The sequence below is a fragment of the Phocoena sinus genome, chromosome 3 (assembly GCF_008692025.1).
Source record: "Phocoena sinus isolate mPhoSin1 chromosome 3, mPhoSin1.pri, whole genome shotgun sequence".
NCBI classification, from domain to species: Eukaryota; Metazoa; Chordata; class Mammalia; order Artiodactyla; family Phocoenidae; genus Phocoena; species Phocoena sinus.
This window is the reverse complement of record NC_045765.1, coordinates 83,519,461-83,534,388: the sequence shown is the minus strand read 5'-3', so window position 1 is coordinate 83,534,388 and position 14,928 is coordinate 83,519,461. Positions and strand designations below refer to the sequence as shown.

Sequence of the window (14,928 nt, the reverse complement as noted above, 5' to 3'; positions counted from 1 at the left end):
GAAGAATTGAGGGGCAGGGCATTTGGAGGACATAATCCATTATTGACCCTCTCAGCAAAGTGCAAAGTCTGTGGCATCCCTTGCACAGAGATTATTATCCTGCAAAGGGTTAACCATCTGCGGATCATTCAGTATCTAAATCTAGGTGCGTTCCATCATAATTAGAGTGTGTTTGTTCATTAGTAACTGAACATTTTGCAGGCCTTAAAAATTTAAATGATCTTGAAGCTCATTGTGGCACCTTGTGCATCAAAAATTACACAGTTGCTCTCCTCTTTATGTGCCTTTTATGTCCTAATTTAGGCGCCGGTGTATGTGTACCATATAGTGAAAGTATAAACAACAAATGGTTTTGGAGGAATTGTTATGTGCCTTTATACAGAGTAGAAAAATAAAATAGAATAGAAAAAATAATGTTTACTTTAGTCCTCTCAATATAGTGTATATTCTAGAGCCTAAGCACTGATCAGGGGCTCTATTTCATCAAACTTAAATGGAAAAGAAGTCAAGTCTCAGGAACAAAATGGCAGAAATCTATCTACTCGGAGATTGCAGAGTACAGTTAAGTCCCCTACATACAAACAAATTCCGTTCCGAGAGCACATTCATAAGTCCAATTGGTTCTTAAGTCCAACAGAGTTAGCCTAGGTACCCAACTAACACAATCGGCTATATAGTACTGTATTTTAATAGGTTTATAATACATTCGCATCTTTGAAAGCGGCGTGAAGGTTCGTATGTAGGGGATTTACTGTATAAGTTTTGTCAAGATAAAAATGAACAGTAGTTCAAAGGAACCAGAATACTCAGCATTGTAGAATACTGAAAGCACACAGGCTTTGGAACAAGACAGATTCCATACTCAGCCACTTATCAGCTATATTTTCTTGAGCAAGTTATTTAATCTCTGAGCCTCAGTTTCTTTATCGGTATAATAGAGATACTTACACTTAAAATAGGGGTTAGGGATAATAGGTTAAGCTCCTGGTATCATGCCTGACACATACTAGGTGCTAAATAAATTGTCACTCTTATTCTTACAGGGTTGAGAAATGTATTTCCTTGGTCGTAGCTTGTAACTTATAACTTACCCTCCCAGCTTTACTTCCATTCATCAGCTGTTGGCATTCACTCTTGCAATGGAAAGGTGGAAAACTCTTCACCAGGATCATCTAGCATCACTGTGTGGCTAGATTCATCCAGCCACTTACAGTAAGACAATACCTTTAACCTAGAGCTTACAGAATGTTAGTTGAAAGGACCATGTGCTGGCCACCAAGTGGTGGACCATGGACCACTGGTTCCTCCGACTTATTGCGAGTGTTCCAAGTGTACATCAAGCATTGTTTGAGACAGAATAATATATTTGTATATAACTATATGCAGTACTATTTTACTGTTGTGATTAATACAAATTTGTTTCAAAACATCTTTGAATCCCTAGTAGCCTTTCCATTATATTGTATTTTCTCTGTCAGCCATTATAAAACATACACCTCTCACATCAGGGTAGATGTGGTACAAAGGAATCATAAAACTGTTGGATATTATGCGGGAACCCTTATGCTCAAAAAAAGTCAAGAACTGGTGCTCTCATTCCCAAGGTCCAGGAAAATGATGTGTGATGTACTCGTTTACACATCTTGTTAAGGAAAACACTGGTGAGAACTCAAGTCTCCAGCCCCTTGTCCAGAACTCCCAACAGTGGAGATGTTTTCATTATTGCTTTTGGAAAAATCTGAAATGTATCTAATGTTCAGATTAGTATGCATGAAGTTGAGTATTAATCGAAAATCAGTTATTTGAAAAAGGATCTAAAACTGTACCTGACACATATAAAACACTCAGCAAATGGTTGCTATTATCTTGATGACTCTTTAGTAAGGAGTGATTTTGTCACTTTTTTCTACCTGTTGCTCAGAGTAACTTACCGCATCCAAGTGTAACATTGTAGGTTGTATCATTAGTCACCCAGGCAAGTGGCTTTTGTTCTCATTTCTCATACTCTCAGAATAGGAGTGGTTGGATTTTTTTTTTTTTTTTTTTTTTGCGGTACGCGGGCCTCTCACTGCTGTGGCCTCTTCCGTTGCAGAGCACAGGCTCTGGACACACAGGCTCAGCGGCCATGGCTCACAGGCCCAGCCGCTCCGCGGCATGTGGGATACTCCCGGACCGGGGCACCAACCCACGTCCCCTGCATCGGCAGGTGGACTCTCAACCACTGCGCCACCAGGGAAGCCCTAGGAGTGGTTGGATATTTTTTAAATCTCCCTTCCGGAAGTCTTTTAGGAGTAGAGGCTCTTGCCATTAGTACTGAGGCTAACTTTGGAGGCAAGTCCTTGCAACACATTTTATTGCAACCTCAAGACAGCTGTTGGCCTTTAATGTGCATGTTTAAGACAGCTCTGTTTTGTTGTTGAACTACCCACTGGGATTTGATACATTTCTGTGAACGAAAGAGATTTAAACATTTACTTGCCATCAATGTTTTTTAATTTGTCCTCCTCCCCGCCCACCATGCCCCAGTTCCCGTTGGCCAGACTCTTTTTATTAATAGAATCAACATTAGATCAATATTTATTTAAAAACTGTAGTGGTCTCTAGGTATCTAATTTCACAACGTGGCCTTCAGGTGATAGCAGAAAATGGTAAATGAGAGATATTTATTTCTGACCATACAAATAGAGCTTTATAAAACTATAAACCATCCAGATTAATCACATTAGTTAAATACAAAGAAAGTTCCCCTTGGGTTTTTCAGGTAAATTGAGGACTGAAGCAAGTATTATCACTATGTGTTTGGTTCTGAATTTTTTTTCAATATCCATATTTAGTATGAGTCCCCTTTCTTTACCTAACTATCCAAGAATTGATTTATAAGCTAAATAAAAGAATATGTGGAATCTGTACTTGTGCATGCCCAACCGGAATTCTCTTGTTGCCCAAGGGAAGGAGATGAAAGAGCCAAAAGAAGTAAGCACTTCTATATGTGCTGAACATGTCCATTGTAAGTAAAGACACATGACTTCCAGGAGCTTCCATAAGTGGTTCTCATGCAGCCAGCTCTGTCAGGCAAGGACTTAATTGTTTCATGCCCCAGCTCTCAGGCAGCAGCCTCATTAGAGGAGATCACCAAAGGCCTCTGTTTCTCCACAGAATGCAGCCCAGTGGAGCATTACTCCAGTATAAGTAGATTCAGTGGTTGAGGCAGCTAAGCCTCCAGTGGTGATCTTCCTTTGCTGTTGAGAAAGAGAGTCACCTGGTTTAGAATAAATACACTAGAGCTAGCCCTAGACAGCTTTTTTAGAAGTTGTAGCTGCATTTTGCCCACACCCAAAGCCCCATCACACTCATATATTCACCCAGTGCCCGGATTGACTTTCCCCTAAGAGCCCGCTGTACACCCTGCCCAGGCCGGCTCTCCTCAGCCAGTTCTTGTTACTCGATTTTACCTTTTCTCTTCTTTCATCTCACTGTCAGAACATGCCTGCCCTACCATCCCTGAGATTTTGTATGATGTCTATACAATTATCTCTTGGAATAATTTATGGTAAAATGTGAGTAAAAGGTAACACATGCCTCCCTCCCCACAGGTAACATATTTGCATTTTTGCAGAGGCTTTAAGTAAATGAAGAGACTCAGATCTTGAGGTTTCTAAGTGTCCTGGCAGGCAGCAGGACAGGGATTTCAGGAGTCCATTGGCTCTCACCATATAAACCCACAGGGCACTGGACCAGCCCTGAGCAAAAAGGCCTAAATTACACTCTGACCTTCCCTGCACACATGGTCTGCTACTGCGTTCACAGAAGCAGCACTTTCCTTCCAACCTCCCAGAAGTCTGTGACACTCAACAGTTTTTCAAAGGAACAGGAAAAGCACAGTTTAATAATGGGGCTGATTTTCACACTGTTGCAGCTGGGGTTCCTTTGCGGCCTGTGCTTTTAGAAATAAGTGCCCCATTAACACTGGGCACAGAGCTCACCAAGCGAGAGGTATGAAGTGTGATGGAGGAAGTTGCGAAGGGAAGAGAGAGAGGTGGTGAGGAACAATGTGACCAGTGGAAAACTGGGAGTGAAGTCACAGGTGCAACTGAAAACAAGAAATGGAGAGAGATTTTCACATTTACATGTACTTTATTCAAAGGAAAGATAAGGTAGATTCTGAAGTGGAAATAAGCAACGTGTGATTGGCAGAAAGATCTGGCTGGTCATCTCTTTTTTGTCTAGTCTCTGATCCCATCACTGTCAGCTAAATAGTGGCTTTAGTATCAGGTGGTATAAAACTGTCCCCTAGGTGCCAGCTCTGTTGCCAAAGATACGCCATCTTGCCCCACCTCCATTTGCTGGTGTGCTCTGTCAGACGGTTTATAGTTCTATTTCTGTTATCGTGTGCAAAATTTTCCAACAAGAAACAGGCATTCCTACTCTCTTTCCATCAAAACAATCATGTATATTGTTTTAAAGCAGTTAGTGACTCTTGGCATCTTCAGAAAATGGGTTTTTCATGTGCTTATTATATAGATTTTTTGGTGGTTTTTTTTTTTCGCTTTTGAGAGGGGAGAGAGTTTGAAGTGTCACTTCTTTTCTTAAAGGTAACCAATTTTAACTCTTTTGTTGTTTAAAATTCAGAAATTGTAGCCATTGGCTGTAGATTAAGTGGTATGTAATTGGATTACATTCCGAAAGAGAATTACAAAATGTGTTGAGGCATGATAACAGGTGGCTAAAATGTCAGACTCTGAGGCTGGGCTGCTGGAGTCCAATTCCTGAGTCTCCCCACCTCACCCCCTTGTGGGCTGTGTAACCTTAGGCAGTCACTTCACTCTCTGGGTGTGAGTTTCATCATCTATAAAAATGAAGATCATAAATACAGTTAATTAGAAGAATTAGGTGACGTTTATGAAAGGAGCTTACATGCCTGACAAGTAGTAAATACTATATAAATTGTTGTTAGGAGCACTAAATTGAACGGCTTTTATATTTATATACATAGAAAAATAGTCAAATATTCCAATTAGAAGCAGGGAAAAGGCAGTGATTCTCCAACACATGATTTCTGTGGCTAAAATTCAGGTTTTACTGTGGTAAATGTGAAGTTTTATATCTGTGTGGCTATTTTCCAATTACTGTGCTAAGCAGTTTACGTAATTTTCACAACAATCTTGGGTAGATACCATTATTATTCCTACTTTACAGATGAGAAAACTGAGGCTAAGCCTAAGTAAATTTCTAAAGGTCCAAGAGCTAGTAAATGATGTAATGTTTCAAAATTGCTGCTTTTAACTACTCCTCTAAATGCCCCCAAAATGTGCTTCCACTATCAATCAGTTATAGATGTTGTGCAGTAATAAGATATGAGAATTCTGTTTTTTAGCAGAACATAATAAGGCAGATGAAGTCTGCTTCATTTCTCCCCCACCCCTGAGTTGTTGGCTTTATGCCGTGTGTTAGAATGAGGAAATCTCAGGGCCTTAAAGAGGTTTTCTCCTCCTAAGTGCTGATAGTTACTTGTGGCTCGGTATTATCCAGACCCAGTGGGAAAAGAAGCAAATATTTCTCTAACTCCTTTCCTATGTGAGGGATAAATCTTGACTTGGGGGAATCTTAGCTGCAAGTAGTAAGTGACGTTTGGGATAAAGCAGCCAGCAAAGGAGAACATTGGCCCAACCTCCTGCTTGTTCCTGGTTTACCATAGTATTTGCCCTGAGAGGCAACATCACCACAGAGCAAGATGTGCACCATTGTACTTTCCAGAGAACAAAGAAACTGTGTTCATCTCCATTGCCTGCTGGCGTTGGATTTCCTGTAACTGTCCTCTGTTCTCATTTTATCCTTAATTAGCCCATCACATATTATGTACAACTTGTAAGACATCCCCGGTATACACTCAGAAGTTGGAGTCTTCAAATAAGATTACTCAGCAGACATAGGTGGAACATTTCCATATCCTTTCGGCTGCCAGCAGCATTCACTGTGATATTCCTCTGCACATGGTGAGATACAGCTCTCTCCGATACCTCCTGTGAATGACCATACCAGCCTGTTACGAGACTTCTCGTCTCTGAATTTCTGTAGGATTTGCAGTTGGTAACACACTGGCTCATACTGGCTTGTTCTCTGGCAGTTTCATATGTGAAGAGGAAGGGGGCATGAGCGGTCTCCTAGAGTGTCTGTCCCGGGGCTGGGCAACCGTGAGCTTACTAAAGAAGGGAATGCAGAGGAGAGAAGGGGCAGAGGTGTGTGTCTACCTTATCTCCCAAATTAGATTGTCAGCTTCTCAGCCCAGAGACCATATCTGTCGTTCCTATCTCCTTTAATTCTTTTCAGAATACTAGGCAAACTGTGAGTATGCAGGGCATGCTTACTGCCTGAAGGCCTAAGGTTTTAATTCATAGAGTATGCCCAAAAGATACCATTTCCATGCACTTGAACTTACTGCCACCCAAAGAAAGTAAAGTTTTCTGTAAATGCTACTGAAACGTTATTTACATTTAATTGAAGATACCGCTGCATTAGTTTTAGTTTGGGCCCTCATAAAACTGTTAAGCGTCATTTCAGAGGACAAACACTAAGCTGGCGCTGCAGTGAAGATAGTTACAACAACAGAAGTATAGGTAGTTATAAAGCATAGGTGTTATTCTGAGGAAAGTACTAACACTGCAATCCTGCAAATGACTAAAATGCTGCACTGAATGAAAGCTCATTCCGACCAAGAGTAATGGCGTTTGGCTGTGAGGAGGAGTCAGCCAGTTCACTGAATAAGATTGGGAGGTGTGCCTTGCCAGTGCCATTGTACTTCTGTCACAATCAGTTGACCATACGTATGTGATCTATTTCTGGACCCTCTATTCTGTTTCACTGATCTATAATATCTTATTTTCCTTTACTTAACTATATTAATAACAATAGCTTTATAGTGAGATTTAGCATCAGGTTAGGTAAGTCATTCAACTTTATACTTCTTTCTTAAAATTTATTCTAGAACCTTTACATGTCCATGTCCAATTTATATTTTTTTTTATTTTTATTGCAGCACAGTTGATTTACAATGTTGTATTAGTTTCAGGTGTACAGCAAAGTGAATCAGTTATACACATACATATATCCACACTTCTTTAGATTCTGTTCCCATATAGGTCATTACAAAGTATTGAGGAGGGCTCCCTGTGCTATACAGCAGGTCCTTATTAGTTATCTATTTTATATATAGTAGTGTGTATATTAAAGTCCCAATCTCCCAGTCTCTCACAATATCCCTCCCCTGCCCCTTTCTCCCCTGGTAACCATAAGTTTGTTTTCTACAACTATGACTCTATTTCTGTTTTGTAAATAAGTTCATTTGTACCATTTTTTTTTTTTTTTTAGATTCCACATGTAAGTGATATCATATGATATTTGTCTTTATCTGACTGACTTCAGTCAGAATGACAATCTCTGGGTCCATCCATGTTGCTGCCAATGGCATTATTTCATTTTTTGTTTATGGCTGAGTACTATTCCGTTGTATATATGTACCACGTCTTCTTTATCCATTCCTCTGTCAATGGACATTTAAGTTGCTTCCGTGTCTTGGCTATTGTAAATAGTGCTGCTATGAACATAGGGGTGCATGTATCTTTTTAAATTACAGTTTTCTCTGGATATATGCCCAGGAGTGGGATTGCTGGATCATATGGTAGCTCTATTTTTAGTTTTCTGAGGAAGCTTCATACTGTTCTCCATAGTGGCTATACCAATTTACATTCCCATTACAGTGTAGGAGGGTTCCCTTTTCTCCACACCCTCTCCAGCATTTATTGCTTGTAGACTTTTTGATGATGGCCATTCTGACTGGTGTGAGGTGATACCTCATTGTAGTTTTGATTTGCATTTCTCTAATGATAAGTGATGTTGAGCATCTTTCAGTGTGCATCCTGGCCATCTCTATGTCTTCCTTGGAGAAATGTCTATTTAGATCTTCCACCCTTTTTTTTAATTAATTTTTTTTTGGCGTATAGTTGATTTACAATGTTGTTTTAGTTTCTGCTGTATGGCAAAGTGAATCAGTTATACGTATACAAAAGGGAAAAAACCTACAACCAAGAATACCCTCCCCAGCAAGGGTCTCATTCAGATTCAATGGAGAAATCAAAAGCTTTACAGACAAGCAAAAGCTAAGGGAATTCAACACCCCCAAACCAGCTTTCTGCCCATTTTTTGACTGGGTTGTTTGGTTTTTTTAGGGATCGACGTGCATAAGCTGTTTGTATATTTTGGAGATTAATCCCTTGTTGCTTCGTTTGCAAATATTTTCTCACATTCTGTGGGTTGTCTTTTCATTTTATTGTTTCCTTTGCTGTGCAAAAGCTTTTCAGTTTCATTAGGTCCCATTTGTTTATTTTTGTTTTTATTTTCATTACTTTAGGAGGTGGATCAGAAAAGATATTGCTGTGATTTATGTCAGAGAATGCTCTGCCTATGTTTTCCTCTAAGAGTTTTATAGGATCTGGTCTTACATTTAGGTCCTTAATCCATTTTGAGTTTATTTTTGTGTACGGTGTTAGAGAGTGTTCTAATTTCATTCTTTTACATGTAGCTGTCCAGTTTTCCCAGCACCACTTATTGAAGAGACTGTCTTTTCTCCATTGTATATTCTTGGCTTCTTTGTCATAGATTAGTTGAACATAGGTGCATGAGTTTATTTCTGGGCTTTCTATCCTGTTCCATTGATCTGTATTTCTGTTTTTGTGCCAGTACCATACTGTCTTCATTACTGTAGCTTTGTGGTACAGTCTGAAGTCAGGGAGCCTGATTCCCTCAGCTCCGTTTTTCTTTCTCAGGATTGCTTTGGCTATTCGGGGTCTTTTGTGTTTCCATACAAATTGTAAAATTTTTTGTTCTAGTTCTGTGAAAAATGCCATTGGTAATTTGATAGGTATTGCATTGAATCTGTACATTACCTTGGGTGGTATATTCATTTTAACAATATTGATTCCTCCAATCCAAGAACATGGTATATCTCTCCATCTATTTGTGTCATCTTTGATTTCTTTCATCAGCATCTTATTGTTGTCTGAGTACAGGTGTTTTGCCTCCTTAGGTATGTTTATTGCCAGGTATTTTATTCTTTTTGATGTGACAGTAAATGGGATTGTTTCCTTAGTTTCTCTCTCTGATCTCTCATTGTTTGTTAGTGTATAGGAATGCAAGAGATTTCTGTGTATTAATTTTGTACCTGCAACTTTATCAAACTCATTGATGAATTCTAGTAGTTTTCTGGTAGTGTCTTTAGGATTTTCTATGTATAGTATCATGTCACCTGCAAATAGTGACAGTTTTACTTCTTCTTTTCTGATTTGGATTCCTTTTATTTCCTTCTCTTCTCTGATTGCTGTGGCTAAAACTTCCAAAACTATGTTGAATAAAGGTGTCAAGAGTGGACATCCTTGTCTTGTTCTGATCTTAGAGGAAATGCTTTCAGTTTTTCACCATTGAGAATGATGTTAGCTCTGGGTTTGTCATATATAGCCTTTAAAATTAGCTTGTCTAATTTTACAAAGATGTCTGCTAGAATGACTGAGAGTGCATTAAATCTATAGATTAATTTGGCCATCTTAGCAATATTGACTTCCACTTCATGAGCATGGACTGTCTTTCCTTTTTCCTTTTATTATTTTTTTCTCAGTCAAGTTGTATAGTTGTGAGTGTAAAAAACTTGATTGTCTTGTTTTATTGGCATTACTGTAAATGGAATTTTATTTTCCAATTGTTTGCTGCTATCATGCAAGAATATTTTTTAATATTAACCCTTTACCTTGAAACTTTGCTAAATTTGTTTATTAGTTGTTACATAAATTCCTTGAGATTTTCTGTGTAAAAGTAAAAATCATATCATCTGCAAATACTGCAGGTCACAAACTGTATCTCACTGTTCCAGGTCCTCTTGTAGTAGTAGTAGCAGCAGCAGCAGCAGTAATAGCTTGTTTAAGACTTATTTTGAATCATATATTGCATACTAGCACTTTACAACCATTAGCCTCTTTAACCCAGCTAGGTTGTGTTTTTTAGATGCCTAAAACGAAGATTAACCAAGGCCACTCAAATAAGTGGCAAAGCTATTGTTTATTCTGGCCATCTCTGCCATAGGTAGGACTTGGTGTTCCTGAGCATATATAATATAGTTCCTTCCTACAGATTAAGACGGACCAGCATTTCACTATCACTCACTTTGTCTAGCAACAAACCAGAGTCCCTCACTCTTCCAGTGGGTGGCTGGGAAGCAAGTCAATGATTTAATTTTAACCTTGGGCTTCTTCTAAGGTTCTCCATTGTGAAACTTGGATCTGATGAATAAAGCCAATCTTAGCAAATTAGTAAGGTAGAAATTGTCACATTCCTTTCTGAATGTGTTTAGGTACTATCACCCAAGGTTCCTACTAAAACATAAAAGGCTAATTTAACTCCCTGAGGAAATATCATCATTACCAGTCAGTCAACTACTGATATAAGTCAGTTGCTCAAGGTACTTCCTATATTACAAGACCAATCCTATAAATTAGACTTTATTTTTTTAGAAGCCTTGAGTCATGTTTGACATATAGGGGTGCATTTCAAAGGTAAATATGTAAAACCATCTCAGCTGAAAGAGAAACAAGTTGTTGACTCTTCCTCAGGGGAAAAGAATTACAAAGGAAAGCATAGAATAGACGACCTGCCTTTAGCAGGGATCACTGCTAGGATAAGACAATATATATGTATTGATTCAACAAACATTTATTGAGCACCTACTATGTGCCAAGTACTATTCTGGACATTGGGGATACAGCTGTAAAGAGCACAGATGGATACCATCACCTCTTTTCAAGGGCTTCACACCTGCCATTGTCACCTTTCCCTTCCTGCATCAGTTTTACCCTCTATACAGTATTATTCCTGTCTGCGTAAATTCATGTAATAGCCCCCATATTAGGGGGAAAACTCCTTTGACCTGAAACCCCCTCTAGTTGCCTCCCCATTTCTCTGTACCCCTTTATAGAAAATTTACTCAGAAGAGTGTCTAAACTCACTATCTCCACTTCGTTTTCTCATTCTCTTTGAACACACTCCAGTCATGCTATTGTACCCACCACTCCTCTGAGATTGCTCTTGTCAGTGTCTCATTAAATTCCATGTTTGCAAATCTAATGGCCAGTTCATAGTTCTTCTCAGTAGTAGATGACAGTTAACTTCTATTCCCGCTTGAAAAGCTTTCCTCACTTGGCTTCCAGGACACCAGCCCCTCTGTTGGTTTCCCTCCTGCCTCACTTGCTGCTCCTTCTCAGCCTTCTTTCTTCAATCCTCGAAATTATGGAGCACTTTTACTAAAACAGAAGAGGAAATGCACATTAGGGAGCAACTGGCTGTCTCTGCCACACTCTGTGAATCTTGTTCTTCCCCCAGTTCCCCATTTCACTGTCAGCTCCAATCTTCCAGTTGCTTAGGCCAAAATATCTTGGGTCATCCGTGACTCTTTTTCTCTCCTACTCCACATCCAGTCTACCAGCAAACCCTGCTGATTATATTGATACTTTCAAAATATATTCTGAATCTGATAGCTTCTGATCACCTCCGCCACTTTCATCTTAGTGTAGGCTATCATCACCTCTCCTAGACTTCTGAAATAGTCTGCTTACTGGTCTCTCTGGTCTTGCCAGTCCATTCTCCACATAGTAACATATAATCCTTCAAAACTAAGTCACATTATGTCACTCCTGTGTGCAGAACTCTCTGGTTACCTCCTAGCTGAATAAAAAGCCAAGGAGCCTACTATTAAAAGGCCATATATTATTTGGTCCTGGCTAACTCTGATTAAATCTGCTATTCTCTCCCTCACTCATTCCCCTCCAGCTCTGCTGGCTTCCTTGATGTTCCTTGAATATACCAAGCATGAACCAATTTTAGGGCCTTTGTATCTACTATTCTTTCTACCTTGAATGCTCTTCACCTAGATATCCCCATGGCTTGTTCCTTAACTCCCTTCAGGTCTTTGATCAACTATCACATTATCAAAGAGACCTTTCCTAACAACCTGTCTAAAATAGGATTCCCGCTTGTAAATCTTTTTCCCTTTATATAACTCTTTTTCTTCTTAACACTCAACATCATTTGACCTATTATCTGATATTCTTTGTGTGTGTGTGCATGCTCATATACTTATCTATATTTTCTATATATAAACATTTATATGTACATATATGAATTTGATTATTGAATGTCTTCCCTACTAGAATGAGAGTACTTGGTCTGTTTTGTTCACTGCTGTCTTTCCTATTAGTTAAGGGTGGTCAAGATAGAGTTCTCTGAGGGGAGAAATGTAATGGTACTTCCCCTTTCTTTTAAAGAAACTTCCTAAAAATTCTAGACAGCTCTTCTGCTTATATCTCATTGGCCAGTATTTAGATTATGGCCACAGCTAGCTGCAGGGGAGGTTCGGAAGTATAGCAGTTTGAGCTAAGAATGAATGAAGAGGAGCCAGCTACGCAAAAGCCTAGAAGGAGAGCACTCCAGGCAAAGGGAATAGCTAAGTGCAAAGCCCTACAGTAGAAATAAGCTTGCCACGTTTAGGGGATTTGTCCTATGTTTGGGTACAAAAAGAAGCTGAATATGGCTGGAATATAGCAAATTATGGAGAGACTGGAACGAGACAAGTTGAGAGAGAGAGAGGCAGGGCAGATCATCACGTAGGGTTTTGCACATCCCAGATGCAAAAAAAAAAAAAAAGAGTTGCTGGACTCTCTGGCACCTCAGCCATTCTCCAACCTTTGGGAAATTCTAGGGCTACACTGCCAAAGGCTACTTAGCAGCTACAAGCCACATGCAGCTATTTAAATTAAATTAACTGAAAGTAAAGAAAATTTAAAATTTCAGTTTCCCATCACACCAGCCACATTGCACGTGTTCAATAGTCACACGTGGCCAATGGCTACCTACTGGGCAGCACAGGTCATGCCAGACAGCATATGCCATTGTCACAGAAAGTTCTGTTAGTGCTGCTCTAGGAAAGCCAGTCAAAGGAGAAATAATGCCAAGTCTGCTTAGTCTCTTCTCTGTGATTTTTCTCTCTTAACCCTAGAATCAGTGTTTTTCTATTTAAATAGAAATAATATATGTGGTGCCTAGAGATTAGCCTGTGGCCTTTTCCATATGCAAATGTTCTTGTGGATGATTTTTACCTATGACAGAAAAGATGAGAAAGACTGGTAAATTGCAAGCATTCTTAACCTCATTATGAATACATTGCAAATGTAAAATTGCAAAGCATGGAAGTCAGTCATAAGTGTGAAAGCGGCTTTCAATTTGTTTTAATAGGTGTTTTCTATGTCTTATTGTAACCTAGGGATCTTGCTGCAAGAAACTGTCTGGTAGGTGAAAATAATGTTCTGAAAATCAGTGACTTTGGAATGTCTCGTCAAGAGGATGGTGGAGTGTACTCATCTTCTGGCTTAAAGCAGATTCCCATTAAATGGACGGCACCAGAGGCTCTTAATTATGGTAAGAATAGACTTTTTTTCTTTTTGGTGGTAAAAATGGACTCCATTAGCACAAAACATTCACAAGCAAAGTTACAGGGGTAGAGCAGAGCTCCAGTTAGAATCATCTGAGGAGCAACAAAAAAGGATGTGTAAGTGTGCAGACTTTGCACTTGAACGTGAGCACAAACTTAATTCATTGATCTTATTAATCAGATTTTTGTATGGAAGATTGCTAGATTTAAAAGATGGATAATACTTACAAGCATTGTTAAGTATGACTGTACCTCTGAAAGTTTTTATTGTTATCCAAAAAAAGATTAATAGTCAAATTATACCCAGAGTAAAAATGTTGCTGTGGCTCTGGACTATTTCTTTTGAATGTCTTATAATTGGTCCAATAACCTCATCTAATGTTAGGTTCCTAAATATTAAGTCAGTCAATGCTGTAGTTTCTCACTCTGAAAATTGACATGGTTTCTTAGCATCTCAGTCTCTGAAACTTGTATAAATCTTGTGGGAAGAGAGAGATGGGAGTTACATTTTAAAACAGCAGGGATTTTTTTCACTTGAATTTTTATGTATCATTGTGATTGGAAGTAAATACAGCTTGTATTATCTGTGGTTGGGATGAAATGGGCCATAGCAAGATGGGTAAGGGCTCAAGAATTTTTTTTTTTAATGTGCTTTTAAGTGAAATTAAAAATTACATTTTCATTAAGGGAAGCAGCATATGAGCCATGAGTTGGTGAATGGGTATAGTATGTTTTGAATAAAAATATCATAAATTGGAGGGAAGCATCATGCAATGTCCCTGTGTCCTCAGTCCTGCTCCTAGAAGTAGAGATGCACAAGAGGCAGGCAAGGGCGCACAGCTTGTGAGACTCCGTGCCAGCTGGCACCACGCGTGTGTGGCCGCTGCCCCTCATCATGGTCCCTGCCTTGCTGCAGCTTGTAACAAAGCATTCATCAGAAAATATTTAGTAAGTGCCGCCTCCACGTGGCCAGGGCACCAAGCCTCGCCTCAGCCTCCTACTTCTGCCTCCTTATGGCTGGACCTAGACCAGGTGTGGGAGGGAAGAAGCTGAGGTTTGTGACATGAAAGCATATTAGAGAGATTGAAGACAAGATGGCAGAGTAGAATAGGACTTGAGCTCACCTCCTGTTATGAAAACACCAAAATCACAACTGCTGAACAACCGTCAGCAAAAAAAGACTGGAACCTACCAAAAAAGATATTCTACATCCAAAGACAAAGAAGAAGCCACAATGAGACGAGGAACAAGATCCAGCTCCACCCACCAGTGGGAAGGCACCAGGAAGCCTGCACAAGCCCTTGGACTCATCTCACCCACCAGGGGTCAGACATTAGAAGCAAGAAGAACTACAATCCTGCAGCCTGCCGAACAGAGCCCACAAACACAGAAAGTTGGAAAAAATG

General features: G+C 39.5%; 1 protein-coding gene across 6 annotated transcripts in view; it reads left to right on the top strand.

Annotated features, from left to right (window-relative positions):
• The window catches only part of FER (FER tyrosine kinase), a 477,424-nt gene that overhangs the window by 436,555 nt on the left and 25,941 nt on the right, over positions 1-14,928 (top strand). For all 6 annotated transcript variants that reach the window (XM_032625918.1, XM_032625922.1, XM_032625921.1 and 3 more), the window contains one exon: positions 13,355-13,509. In XM_032625918.1, the coding sequence (XP_032481809.1) occupies positions 13,355-13,509 (155 nt within the window). The remainder of the gene's footprint in view (positions 1-13,354; positions 13,510-14,928) is intronic.